General features: G+C 39.2%; 1 protein-coding gene across 6 annotated transcripts in view; it reads right to left on the reverse strand.

The window, feature by feature from the left end:
• Nucleotides 1–1,604: 1,604 nt before the first annotated feature.
• The window catches only part of FGD5 (FYVE, RhoGEF and PH domain containing 5), a 120,079-nt gene continuing 106,961 nt past the window's right edge, over nt 1,605–14,722 (reverse strand). For 4 of the 6 annotated variants that reach the window (XM_075762569.1, XM_075762566.1, XM_075762565.1 and 1 more), the window contains 7 exons: nt 13,811–13,910; nt 11,496–11,633; nt 10,316–10,418; nt 8,501–8,631; nt 6,662–6,790; nt 4,498–4,646; nt 1,605–3,759 (listed from right to left, as the gene is read on the reverse strand). In XM_075762569.1, coding sequence (XP_075618684.1) covers nt 3,723–3,759; nt 4,498–4,646; nt 6,662–6,790; nt 8,501–8,631; nt 10,316–10,418; nt 11,496–11,633; nt 13,811–13,910 — 787 coding nt within the window. In that variant the 3' untranslated portion in view covers nt 1,605–3,722. The remainder of the gene's footprint in view (nt 3,760–4,497; nt 4,647–6,661; nt 6,791–8,500; nt 8,632–10,315; nt 10,419–11,495; nt 11,634–13,810; nt 13,911–14,722) is intronic. The other 2 variants (XR_012837085.1, XM_075762568.1) reach the window with 2 other exon arrangements.

Raw genomic sequence — 14,722 nt, forward strand, 5'->3', positions numbered from 1 at the left:
AAGTAAAACGATGAAAAAAATCAGAGCATGTTTATGTAAAATGTATTCCATTATATGCATATAGATTAGAAACAAGCTGCAACACGTCTCTGGTTGAAAAAAGAAAATAAAAAATAATCAAAAGAATGTAAAAACCTTGTCATTTAGTAATAATACTTTAAAGAAACCATGGGAAAGAATGACAATGTGCTGTTTCATGGGCACTTTAAAGGTTTCCTGGTGTTTGTTGTTATTCTGTGGAAAAGGAAAACATTCAGAATATTTGTGAAACAGTTCTTTTAGGAAAGATCAATTTTTTTTTTTCTTTTTAAATTTTATTTTACTTGAGTTTCTCTGAAAGAGATTGTAAACCTGCCCAGCAGTCTAGATTCTTGTCAAAACTTGATCAAAAGTGCAGTTTCTAGTGTTATCTAAACTGAAGGATCTCACTGTTTTTAATACATATAAGTTTGTATATTATGTTCCCAAGTAACTTGTGAAGTTAGGCTAGTGTTTTAAGCGTAGCATGTAGGATGTTCACAAAGTGACAAGGGAATACCTTTTCCCCTTGCTGAGTATTGGCACTTTTTTCACTTTCACAAGCAGTGATATTCACAGTCATAGTCCATTGCTTTTGTACCAAAGTAGCATGCAAACAGGAAAAGCCTGGTTGATGTTCATAGCTGTGTGTTTTTCATCAATCATAAAAGCAACACAGAATCAGCTCAGGAAAGGTGGTAGTCCCTGGGCTAGACCAGCAGTGCTTGTGTAAATCGCATAGGATCTTGTCATGTCTGAGTACTTTCCAACTCTGAATGACTTGTCCTTTGATGTGGAAAAATAATTTAATAACTGTTTAAAAACCCCCAGGTTTTAACTAGGCTTATACTGTACGATAGATCTAAATATTAATTGCAGATACTGGCTAATAATTTTAATGCTTTTCAATAAGTAGCAAAATAAGCAGAAAAATACTGAAAAAATGATATCAGCTTGTATCTGAGCTGTTGACTGAGTACCTAGTACCTTATTACTGATTTTTTTTTTTTAAACATCTGTGAAGGTGTGGAACAAAATCTTTGTTTTGAAGAAGTAATACTAGCTACAAAGTAGGAAGAAAGAGCTGTTTGTAGCTGTTTGTAAGTAAATGGCATATAGTAAACTGAGTATCTATAGACTTCTATTCTGGGATGTTAAAATTTTCTAAAAGGTGATTATTGGATTAACTCTGAAATGAAGATGATTTCTGTCTCTGCTGCTTAGCTTTGCTCAAATTAGATTAACAGTTGGACTGAAATTGTGAGGACATTTTCCTTTTTTTTTTTTTTTTTTTTTTTGCTTTCCTTGTGCTGTATTGAGATTATTTATATCTGTACCTGAAGTAGAGTTGACTGGTAGGTGGGGTTTACAGGAGGTAAAGGCAATGTGGACTGAAACACTTCACCACAACAATTAGGTCTAAATTCTGTTTTTACTAGAAGGCCTCTGCTACCATCTTCTGATTTGATGCTCTTCCTTAGTTTGTCAGAGAATTGGTTAATAGGTAAGTGTCTGTTAACTGGAACTGCAAAGCTGGAATTAAAGAAGGTAAAAATAATGTGAAGGAAAAGCCTGTAGAACTGCAGTTATGTTTTGCTCCTTTATTTTTCCACATTACTTAAAACAATGTTTAATAGCACTGTATCTTATTTTTTACAACAAAATATTTTCATGTATTCATTTCCTTCTTATAACTAAAGACTTCATACCACAGTTGCTAAATGTCAGCACGTAAATCTTAATAATACTTACTCTGTAGTGCAGTTTTGTTTGGGACCATGGTTAGAGATCTTACTCTGTATTCAACATTCTCTTATTTTTTTGTCAATGGAAAATGTTTTTAAGGGGGAATAAACATTTACAGTGCATTGGTAGCAAGGCCATGATTCTAACATGAAGCAAAGAGTTAACATTGGTGTTCATCCATTAACTAAAGAATACGAGAGTTTTACTGTTCTCATACTTGGCTTCTGTTTGCATATGATAAGCTATGCTTTATGAAACTATCAGACTCAGATGTATCAAAAAACCCCAAAGCAACTCTATTTTTATTTTGTGATAGATGTGTATTTGTTTTTTTAAAGCTTGTTTTTTCCAGGTGATAAATTGAACTACCTTTATCATTTGGATATATATTATAGACCTTTAAAAATATGGACAGTTCTAAACAGTTTGTTAGGGTCAAAAATTCAGATATCCATTAAGCTTCTTAAAAAAAAAAAAAAAGGGCAGAAATGAACATAATAAAAATCCCCCCCACAATATATTTTAATGTAAGTAAATTCTTGAACATGGTATTTTTATACAAAGATGTATTTTAATCATAAATGCCATTCTATTCCTCAGTCAAATATTATGAGAAATATAGGACATGAAACCATTTTATTGCAATGATTAGAACACCACTTCTCAACCTTCTTTATAAAAAAAAACCAACCCCACACCAAAACCCCCACTAAAACCAAAAACCCAACCCCAAAACAAAAACTCCAAAACAACAACAAAAAACAACCCCCCAAACTCCAGAGATCTATATCCTTAGCTGGTGTAAAGCAGCACAGCATCTTTGAAGTCATACAGACACTTGGCTGCTGAGAATCCAGCCCTGGAGATGTAGTGCACAACAGCAGTCTGATGTAAGATACGTTTAGCTACAGGAGTTTCAAAGCACTCCAGCAGAGCAGGTTCAGACAAGTGCATTTCAGCCCACCAGCATGTTTCAAATGGTGTGCTGGTTATATGGCTTAAACTTTTGATGACATTTTTCATAACAAGAACAGCAGAAACAACAGGAGCTTTGAAAATAAAGATAGATTATTAAATAGATGATAAAAATCTTAACACTGCTAGGTAGACTAGTGTTAAATAAAAACTGTAGGTTTATAATAAATTAAAAATAACCTTTGGGTTTGAGTTTGCAGTATTTAGGGAGAAGTGATACTATTCAACATCTGGATTTGTAGAGCTAATGGGGTGCATTTGAAAGTACTGCTGTGGTATGAAATTAAACCCTTTAAATTATACAGTGATCTGTGTAAAATTATAAATTGATAGTAACTAATTATTCTGGATCATAGCCAGTGAAGTGTTGGTAGACTAGGTAAATTAAAAGTGGCGTTCATTCATTTTCTGTGGAAGTAAGTTAACGTACACGGGGCGTAACTTCATGCTGGCACTTGTTAATGGATGAGTAATAAATCAGGCCACAGAACTCCTTAGAAACATGAAAAAATGAAGCTGTAGTTCAATAAAAATAATAAAGTGCTTTAAATGAGCATTTGTTGTTTACTACATTGTTTCTCATTTCATGGTAGACATCAAAACCAACCCAATGAAATATGATAGTGCTCTAGACTAAGTAAAACTGAGCCTGTTACTTACTGTAGTCAGTATTTCCATGTATTTTCTTGTCTTGATGTTAGACTTAGTTTACTGTGGGATCAGAGAAGAGGCTTATAGTATGGGTTGAACTTGCACAGACACATAGATCACCATAAATATTCCGTATTTTAAAGTTTCCATTTGCAAAAAAAATGTGGATGTAAGAAGAAGGAAGCAAAAAAGAGCAATTTGGAAACAGTTCATATTCAGTGTATGTAGCCAATTGGCCTGAAATACACTGTTCAGTTTTGTAAGACAGAAGAGGGTTGCTGGAAATGTAGAGAAATCTAAGAATTTATTCTAAGTCCATTAAGTGATAGCTGCTATAATATGGATGCTTCTTCCATGGCTTCAATCCACCTAAAAAAGGGCAGGAAAGAAAAAGTGGTACATATAAAATTACATGCATTTTAAGAACATATGTATTAAAAATAAAAAGTATTTTAAGAACATAAAACCTGAAGAGGACTATATTTCCCATCCAAGGTCTAATGAGGAACTATAGTTTTGTAATTAAAGCAGGGAGCTGGGTACTAGGACTCTTGCATTCTAGTACAACTTTTACCAGTAATTTATTGTAAAATCTCAAAGATAGTACAAGTGCTGTCTTAAAATAGGAAAGATGAAAACACTAAGTATGTTTAAAAGCAATAAAGCTTCCCATAAACACTTATTTCCTTCCCTGTGTGTCTTGAAGTGCTGGCATTTTTATTAGTAATTTCATGACTTTTATTACGTGTAAGCAGTAGCATTAGAATGGGAAATCTAAACAATTACTAGTTGAGGAAACTAGGAGATGGATAAATAGAAGACATAAATCAGAGAAGTTTCTGTACAGTAATCACATTTGACAGACTTCTTGAGTCTCAGTCTCTTCTTTACCTATACAAGGGAGCAAATTCTCCTTCCTGAAGGAACTGAAAAGCACCAGGTAGATTTTTAATGTCATCCAGGCCAGTGACATGCAATGGGGCTTAATCAACACTCTGAGAGCTGTTTGTTTCCTCTGTTAAGGTGTTCTGAAGTGGAGGAGAAGGAAAAGCCCTACAAAACCTTTTGAAACTGCACACTGGCTAGTGTGGAAGTATACCCCCGTACCTCTGTGCTGAATTGTTATCCTCTGCTCGGAAGCTATAAAAGAGAGTTTGCTTGTGGTAGAGATGGAAAACTGTGTCCGTACTTCCTTCCTCCTTTTCTGGGGCAATGGTGAAACCCAATAAAGGCAAACTTTCTGTGGCAACTTTGTCCTGAAAGCAAACAAGAAGTGAACCAAAATTCAGAGAGAAGGCATGTAATGGTTGGAGGGCTCTTTCTGAAAACCAAATAATAATACAACTCCTCTCTGACAGGGCTTCCAAAGCACTAGTCTGAATCTTCTGCTGGACTGGTGGCTCTTACCTAAACAGAAGCAGTGCCTGTGTACTGCATGTGTTTATCTAGCCTTAGTCCTGAACTTGAACACCACCTCTGAAAGTCCAGTTCTTCATGAAGGTCAAATTAGCCATTACTTTAATGGCTGTTTTTGGCATAATGATCCAGGAGGCAAACTAGAGATTACTGAGAGTATGGGACAGTACAGCAGCAGTTCTGAAAGCCTGAGCCCCACTCCCAGTTATGTTCATTCCTTTCAACCATTTTTATTTGCTGAGTGCAAGTAGTAGTGTCTTTGATACCTTGTCATTTATTTTATAGCATTAGCAGGGAGGGTCTCATGAGGGTGGAGTAGAGGGGAGAATCCCCTCCCTTGACCTGCTGTTCACACTGCTTTTGATGCAGCCCAGGACATGGCTGGCTTTCTGGACTGTGTTCAGCGCTGGGTTCCCCAGTACAAGACAGATATGGACCTGTTGGAGCAAGTCCAGAGGAGGCCACGAACATGATCAGAGGGCTGGAGCACCTCTCCTGTGAAGACAGACAGAGAGCTGGGGTTGTTCACCTTGGAGAAGGCTCCAGGGAGACCTTAGAGCACCTTCCAGTACCTAAAGGGGCCTACAAAAAAGCTGGAGAGGGACTGTTTACGAGGGTATGGAGTGATAGGAGAAGGGGTAATGGTCTTAAGCTGAAGAAGGGGAGATTTAGATGAGATATTAGGAAGAAATTCTTCCCTGTGAGGGTGGTGAGGCACTGGAATGGGTTGCCCACAAGAGTTGTGGATGCCCCATCCCTGGAAGTGTTCAAGGCCAGGTTGGATGGGGCTTTGGTCTGGTGGAGAGTGTCCCAGCCCATTGCAGGGGGGTTGGAACTAGATGATCTTTAAAGGCCTCTTCCAATCCAAATCATTCTATGATTCTATTGTTGAACCAGAAATGATCACTTTTAAGGTTAGCAGAGGTCAGGTAAATGTATTGGATACCTTGCTGGCCAAATCATGAACTCTTTTGTGCCTTAGTCTCCTTATCTGTTTAAAGGGGATAATGTTGCTTCATGCAACCATCACAGTGGTGATGAAAGTTTAAATAATTGATGTTTGCCAAGGGTTCTGAAGGCTTAAAGTACTAAATATTACTATTACTACAGTTCTTGCATTCTGTGTCCTTTATTCAGCAAAATGAATTTTTATGCTTCTGCTTATGAAATCTGACAGTTATAGCCAAACTTTGTATCACACTTACTTTCAGTTTATTTGTATTGTGGCTATTCAGAAAGGAGAAGAAATTAAAATAAGAAAAGGGAATGGGAAGAGACAAAATACATAAAAATTATCTAGCTGATATCCAACCTCCTTGGCTATAAGGAGCAGCTTACAGGCCAATTCACAAGGCAGTATTCTCACCTCTGCAGACTGCCTCCTGTCTTTCCCTGTTTGTGCTAGTAGGGCAAATATGTCCTATTTCTACTTGCAAAACTGTAAGATTCTCCTCCCCACCAGAAATGGATCAGAGCACCATCTATTTACAAAATATTTTGCATTTACCAAGTGCACCAGAGAATGCCCAAGGACCTTGAAGTCTCTAGGTGTAAATATGTAGACTAAGGTTCACAGTGGTTGACAGTTTAGAATAGCATGAATAGCGAGAAGTCAAAAAATGAGGGGCAGTTTGTGAAGAGGGCTGCCGAGGTCCAGCTAGGGCTGTGGCTGGGCCCCTCAGCTAAGGACAGCTCCTTGGGGACTCAGTGTGTTAGGACCAGGTTTCAGAAGGCAGGTAGTTTGTGAGAACAGCCATTTATTAACCCTAACCCTTTTGCATTTACTTGTGCTGCCTGTAGGGAATAAAGAAAGGAACCCAGATAGGAAAGTATTTCAAGTCAGATTGCACAGTACCTCGTTTGCTATGTAGGTGTAGAGTACTTTGCCTTTGATAACAAACCAACGTTTCTTCCAGTGTCTTTTGCCTCTCTTGCATCTGCTGAGGTAACCACTGATGGTAGCTCCCTCTTCTGAGGCTGCCACCTGGAGCAGGATAGGAGTAATCAGGATTTCTAACAGCAAAGGCTTTTTCCCTCCTGATTATGCATGTTCGCATCACACCAGACAACCAGGTCTATGTCCGTGAAACCGTAAGTAGACCATTACAAGCCAAAAAATATAAGCATGGTATTATGGTTCTTTTTAACTGTTTGAAGATTTCTGGTTAAACTTAGTTCTCAGTAACTCTGATGGAAAATACACAGTCGAGTTATCATTGAGGTCAGCAAGTTTACAGTTGTGTTCTGAGAAGCTGAACTTGTCCCTTTTCCCAGATCTGCTTTTTGGTGTATTAAAAGTACGTGCTTCCAAAAGGGAATTAGTCTTGTGGCTGAACACTTCTAAAATGTGGGTATATTTAGGTCTGTGCAATAATTTTTTATCAATTTTATGTTAATCACTTGACTATGACTTGGTTTCGTTTGTGAAATAATATTTCTGAGAAGTTACCCCTCTCAGAAGTATTTTGAGATCTAAGTGCTTAATGTTCTTAAAGATACAGATTTTGAGTAGATGGAACTATACACACACAGTGCAGTGTATGTTACTAGTTACAGTAGTAAACTGCAATAGTATTGGATTTAGAAACAAAAGGCAGAGGTTCAAACCCAGCTTTTGTAGCACTGACACAAGAGAAGACTGAGCAGTAGTGTAGCAGTGTTTTGCAGCAGAAATGTTCCAGGATGTCGCTAAAGCAAGTTATAAAAAGTTATGGCGCAACAGTATTGTGAGACAGTTCATATTAATAAATACATGCTGCCTCCTTGTGGATAGAAAGACAATGCTTTTTTCCTAATGGGGCTGAAATTTTTCCTGTTGGTTCTTTCAGTATTGAATTTGTGTGTTTGTATTATATGCTTGTATCTTTACCTCAGTTTCACCTCAGGACAAACAAACCTCAAGATATTCCAGTGCCTCGACTGTACAATGAGTTCAGCATGATGTTTGCACCCTGTTCTCTTTAATATAATGCTAAATACCTGTGGATTTCAGTCAAATGGGAGTACCTTACTGTGCTTGATTTCAATGGGCAATGTAGCTACCTAGACTACATCAACATGACTGGCACCTTGTTCCTGGAAAGAAAACTAATATAGCCGGAGAAATCTTGGCCCCATTGAAATTAGTGGGAATTTTATTTGTTTATGTTGGTGGGATCAAGACTTTAACCATTTGATTTGAAATAGTTTGGTTTGAGCTGAAGGGAAAGTGCCTGATTAAACATGTATGCTCCTGATTGATTGCCAAGGACTAGAGTCTATTCACTAAGTTGTATTTTATTTCTCTGGAAATCAAAGTGAGATTTCAGAAATAAGAGTCTTCTCAAAAAAAGGTAACTGGTCAACAGTATATCATGCTCTGTTGATACTTGTCATTGTCTGTGATCTGCCTTGTACTATATAGTACCTTGAAGTCATCTTAGTTTTCTAAAGACTTCACAGGCTAATGAGCAAATTAAAGTATGCTGCTCTAATTGAGTTTCTCAATGGGCTCAAGAAGCTTTTGTGGTATCTTGAGAGCTCAGAGTATTTTGTATTTTAAACGCTATTGTGAAAAACAGAAAAAAATAATTGCATGATGAAAGTAGACCAGGGCATGGGCTGAGCCCACTGCACGCAAAATAAACATTGCTGCTGAAGTATGAGCACACAGTTCTCTACAGTTCCTTGCCTTTCTCAGGCAGCTTGGTCCTACCTCTGTAAGAGCTGAAGGGATCTTCTTCTGTTTCTTAAAAGATGAATAATGAATATTGTGGAAGACAGACGAGAACGCACTGCTTGAACACCTGGATGAAGTTGGAGGGAAGCTCACACTTAGTGGCCGCTCTGAAAGATTAAAAAAAAATTCAGAAAGGGAAGGGGGAAGTGGATGAATTGGTACATATCAGACTAGCGGTGAGACACATACAATACATTAATGCAAAGGACTAAGGAAAATGCAATGCTTCCTCCATAGCCACTTTTTAATCACCCCTTTAAGTCTGATTAGATGGGTGGATTTCATAGCACCATAGGTTAATGGTAATAACCTACAGTTACTTGAAAGAAGCCTGCAAGAAAGCTGACAAAGCACAAAACACAGCTTGTTTTCTTCTAATTTAAAATCAGCATTAAGCAAATGGCTTTTCCATCTATCCCCTCTATGTTCTATAACACCTTTGCAGGACAGATTCACTAATGGGACATTCTTTCCCATGCAGAACTCAAAGAGAATGGCTGATACAAAAAGAGTTATTCTGTGTCTGTCAATCGCCATTAACCCCAGTTGTCTGCATTTATATCTTCATGATCTCACTTCTGGCAGCATGCATTATCTGGAAGCTCTCAGTAAAGCACAACATTGTTTTAGCACGAATGTGAGTTATTACTTCTTGGACACACGGTGGCTTGGGGATGCTTTTTTGGCTGTTGTGACAGCATCCATTCATGTGTTTGCTTGGCTAGTGTGAATTTCTTTAATCAGGATGGAAAAACTAAACTTCATCTGTCCCCACCTTTTTATCTTTTGACAGTACAATGTGCCTACTTTTAGAGATTGTCAGCATTAATAGTTGTGCAAGTTCCTGTTCATTCTCTGTTCATACATATGTAACCCCTGTCCCCCTCTTTGATCTTTGATTTGGATGGGTATTTAAATCAGAAAAGGGACTTATCTAGTAGGACAATAATACAGAGTTCTAGTTAGGCAGTAGGATTAACTCCCCATGTAGAAAAGCTCAGTGACTCTGCACTTTATCTCAGCATTTCTTACTGTAAAAACTACAACATGGATGAGGACAGTGAGGAGCTTTAAAGTCACTGTTTTACTTTAATGGGTAATTTATTAGAAATGACAGGGAAGAGCTATCACCTATAATTACATCACAGAATAGAATAGTTCAGTTGGAAGGGACCTACAGCAATCATCTAGTCCAACTGCCTGACCAATTCAGGGCTGCCCAGAAGTTAAAACATGTTAAGGGCATTGTCCAAATGCCTCTTAAACACTGCCAGGCTTGGGGCATTGACCACCTCTCTAGAAAGCCTGTTGCAGTGTTTGACCACCCTCTGGTTAAAGAAAGGTTTCCTGATGTCAAGTCTGAACCTCCTCTGATGAAGCTTTGAACTATTCCCATGCGACCTGTCATTGGATCCCAGGGAGAAGAGATCAGTCCTTCCTTCTCCACTTCCCCTCCTCCGGAAGCTGCAGAGAGCAATGAGGTCACCCTCAGCCTCCTTTTCTCCAAACTAGACAAACCCAGAGTCCTCAGCTGCTCCTTACAGGACATAGTTTTTATTGTTACTCTGGTTTATTGAAAGGCCAATGGGAGCGCTCAGAGAACTTGGCTTGTTAGAACAGTTTTAGCTGACATACAGCCTGGCAGACCTGGAACCTCAATACGCATGCCTCGTGCTTGAAATGAGAAATCCTCTTCAACAAAATACAGTATGATAGGCAGATCCTAAAGCTTTCCCATTATACAGGCAGGAAACGTGTTTGTCAGTTTTGCCAAGAATGAAGGAACCTTACCTCTTTTCTTAAGTTCCACATAGCAGCTATCACAGACTTTGGCTGCTTGATCTTTGAGGTACTTCATAGGATACTTGTTTCTTGAACAATTTCGACATATAATCTGTTCCAGCAAGGAGAGATGCATGTAAATATAATTTAAGTTTATATATATGGACATACAAAACAAATCCTCTGAGTGGGCTGGGAGAGTAAGACGGGTAGTGGACCAGATATGACTCTCCTAAAACTGTGGCAGTCAGGGTAAGTCTACTGACAGAAATGTGATTGCTGTAGATTTCCACCGTTGTAAGCCAAGTAGAATTGATCACTGTATTTGCTTGCACACTATTGCTGTGCCCATCTCCCCAGGAACTTATACCTTCCCTACTAGTGAATCACAGAAAGACTGTTTTAATGTTGCTTCTGTTCTCATAGCTTTTTTAGTAACATTGGTTTCTTGAGCAAGCTTGCATGTTCCTGCTATCTCTGCGTAGGTACAGACCGATTTTCTGTGTGGAATTAGAAAAAAGATTAAATGCTTTTTCATACTAGCAAAAATTACTGGTAGTTGGATTAAAAAAAATAAATCACTGAGGCTAAAAGACAGCAATGATTTAAAACAGGACTGCAGGTTTATATGTATAAAAAGATTTCTAGAGTCAGTGATAAAGGGACAAAACCAAGAAACCTTATAGATCCCCTTGGCTTTAGGGCAAAAGGCAGCAGCTCTTCAATGCAGCACAGAAGAAACTTTCCCTTTGGCCACTGACCAAACCATGCTGTACTGCTGAGTTTCTTCACTTTTTTTGGAAGATAATTTTACCAGCTGTTATTAGGGACAGGACATGGACTAGATGTGTTACTGCTCTGGTCCAGAACAGAGCCTATATTTTTAGTGTATTGCTTCATTGTCTCTAAAGCTAGCTGTATATCAGATATAATAGCTGGATTTAGCAACAAGTATCCTTTAAGCCTTCAACTACTAGTCTTTGGAAATTAATTTGACCCTCAAGGGAAGGTTACTGCTGTTCCTACTAGAGTTACTAGAAACCTAATTACCTAATTTAGCAAAGAACTAACAGGTTCTGTGAGACGTCAAATTCTGATGTTGCTACATGTTTGCAGAAGTTACAGCAGTGGCAGCCAGCATCCTAGAGGCATGAATAAAGCCTCCCTGGGAAGCTTGTACAGCTCTTACCTTCCCACAGGCATGGCAATGATGTCGCCTCAAAGTGAGGGTAAAGTCACAGCCACAATTCATGCACATCATGACATGGGACACAGGTACCAAAGTAGGAGGCCTCTCACCCAAGGGTATTCCAATCCTTTCCCTTAGCTTAAAATCAAACAAGAACAAATGAAGAAGCATCCATCCTTCCAAAATATACTCAGTCAGCCCTGCTCCATCCCATACAATTCTCTTCTTATTTCAGTCTACCTTAACCTGCTAAGATCCCCAAATTTTCTAATTCCTAAAGCAGATTGTAAGTGAGATACAGCTGCTTCAGCACTGAAAGACTGTGTCCAATTGGTACATGATGCTGTTGAAGCCAGCATCACAACAGGTAGAAATCCATGTAGATCTATTATTGGTCAGGCACTGATGCTCTTCCACATCAGGCAAGGATCTGATTCATTGCATATGCAAATTTCAGGTAAGAATATGAGTTAAAGCCATGTTTTTATTAGCACCTTTGAAATAATATCCATAAAAAGCTCTATAGTTTTCAATCAAAAAGAGCCTGATCTCTTCATGTCATTACACCTTTGGACAGTTCTGTGATCAAGGGAGAGAAAGTACAGAAAACAGGAAACTCAAAGATTTATTTACCCACACACAATCCAAATCTTACCCATGCTTTCCATGGCTGATTTGAATATATGTAAGTAGCTTTAGAAGATGTATTCACTGTTCCTATTTCTTCAAATGCACCATGTTGCAGTGTTGTACAGGTGCCTTTGCTCAAAGCCCAGAGAGCCATGCTCAGTGTGGAACTGAACCCAATCTAATAAGCTGTGCTGAGAAGCTGTGTTACTTCAGGTTCAGCACCAATGTATTATGGGTAGTCCACTGTCAGTTCACAGCAGCTTAGTGTTTGGCACAAGTAGCGCAAGCTCTTGTGCCTTTGAAGGACTGTTTGTTAGGAGGGTTTCCAATGAGGAGATAAGACTTCTGCAGACAAATAAGATTTAAACACTGAAAAAATCAAATTCCTCCAGATTTCTCCTTGTGCACATTCAGGTTTACGTCAGAAGCAGAGCTCCAAAAGAAATTATTTTTCCATTTGTTGAAAAAGGATTTGGTTTAGGTTGCTATAGTAACTAATTTCTAATTTTTCCTTGTTAAATATTTGAAAGTAGATTAGCTTCAAGCCAGAAGAAAAATCCTGGTTTGTTTTTTTTAATTCATTTTTTACTTTTTGAAGTCTTCAAAAAATAAATCACAGAATCACAGACTGGTTGAGGTTGGAAGGGACCTGTGGAGGTCATCTGGTCCAACCCCCCTGCTCAGGCAGGGCCACCTAGAGCCAGTTGCCCAGGACCATGTCCAGGTGACTTTTGAATACCGCCAAGGATGGAGACTCCTCAATCTCCCTGGGCAACTTGTGCCAGTGTTCAGTCACCCTCAGAGTGAAAAAGTGTTTTCTGATGTTCGAGGGAACGTCCTGTGTTTCAGTTTGTGCCCATTGCCTCTGGTCCTGTCCCTGGGCACCACTGGCTCCATCTTCTTTGTACCTTCCCCTCAGGTACACATTTATACACATTGATGAGATCTCCCCTGAGCCTTCTCTTCTCCAGGCTGAACAGTCCCAGCTCTCTCAGCCTTTCCTCACAGGAGAGGTGCTCCAGTCCCTTCATCATCTTTGTGGCCCTCTGATGGGCTCTTTCTGAGGTTTCCGTGTCTCTTGTGTACAGAGGAGCCCAGCATTGCACGCAGCACTCCAGGTGTGGCCTCACCAGCACTCTTTTTTCCCCAATTAGACTTATGTAGCAAAACTGGGGTTCTACATAACCTAGAATAGCATTTTTACTTTTTGTCAGATGCATTCTTTGCCACCTTAACTGGAAGTAGTACAACTGAAATGAATGAGATAATAATATACACTAATTGTGCTAGTACAATTAGAATATTGCTGGTGGGGCTTGCACTGGCAATGACTTTATTGTGTGTATGATATTAGTGTAACTAATGGATAGTTTTGCTTTCTTAAAATCTACAAAGTTTGTAGCTATTTTTAATTCATCCAAAACAGTTACCTTTTAGGACAGAGTCTTCCCCAGGAAGAACTCCTATTTAAGCAAAGACCATGGAGTTTAGAGTGTGATTAACATTTCAGAGATGTCCAATTAGCTGTGATGAGCTTCATTATTTAAGCTTGGCATACTGGTTTAAATGAAAATAGTAAGAATGTCTTGCCACTAGGAACTCTGCCACTTGCTGCTTCCTCTCTCTTTCTTTCTCTTCCTTCCCCCTTCCCCTTTCAAGCATTGAAAGACTTGGCCGCCTTTTACCTCCACGCTGCTGTGGAAAGTGGAAGTGTTGTGAGCTTTGTTTTCATCTGGGATGTGTTTGCTGATGCAGCTGTACCAGTCATCCCTTTCCGAGCAAGAGCTGTGGAATGAAATACAGCAGAGCAGTCAATGCCATGCACAGCAGGGACTGAAACAAGCTGTTTCTGGATCAGAGGAGAAAAGCTTCACTTTATGAATGTTTGCATTTCCTCACTACTGCATTGAACTGGTAATTTTTCTGACCAGGAACAAAATTGACTGTTGGACATATTTGGTGGTATGATTAGTATAGATCCATGGTTAAGACGGTGACTGAGAAGGAACTAGATGCCCTGAAAATTTTTCAAAGTAGTCTCTGACTTTGCTATAAGTTGTTCAATCCTAGAACACATAGGACAATATGAAATGTCTCTTTGTCATGTATGCCCTAGCTTTTAGGCACTCTAGGGCATGTAGTGTTGGCATGGGTTGCTCAAAGTAAGTGTTTATGCTCATCTCTAGAGTGGGAAGCTTGGATGGTCTGCATGTTGGGAAATGCAGAAGTCTGTCACCCATGGTAGAGATGTAAACACTTTCATTTACCTCTAGCTCCATCACAGACAATCTCTAGTCTCCTGGCAAGAGGCCAGGACACCAATTTGGGAAGGAAATTCTGCATTCCTTCTAGTTGCAGTTATGCAGTTCTCCAGACTGGCCCCTAGATGCCCCCTTTGCACAAGGTAAAACAGTGAGCACTTGGCGCTTCTCGCCAGTACAGCTGTCCTAGAAGAGCAGCAGGGCTCTGGGTGCCTGTTACTTCCCGGATGCATTCACTCTGTTACAGCCATAAGCCGTCCTGCCTGTTAGCTGGTTTTCCTGCTGTGACTTCAAACTATGCGTTTCCTGTCTATCTGAAACTATGCACAGCTCTAG

This window comes from Balearica regulorum, chromosome 10 (assembly GCF_011004875.1).
Source record: "Balearica regulorum gibbericeps isolate bBalReg1 chromosome 10, bBalReg1.pri, whole genome shotgun sequence".
NCBI lineage: Eukaryota > Metazoa > Chordata > Aves > Gruiformes > Gruidae > Balearica > Balearica regulorum.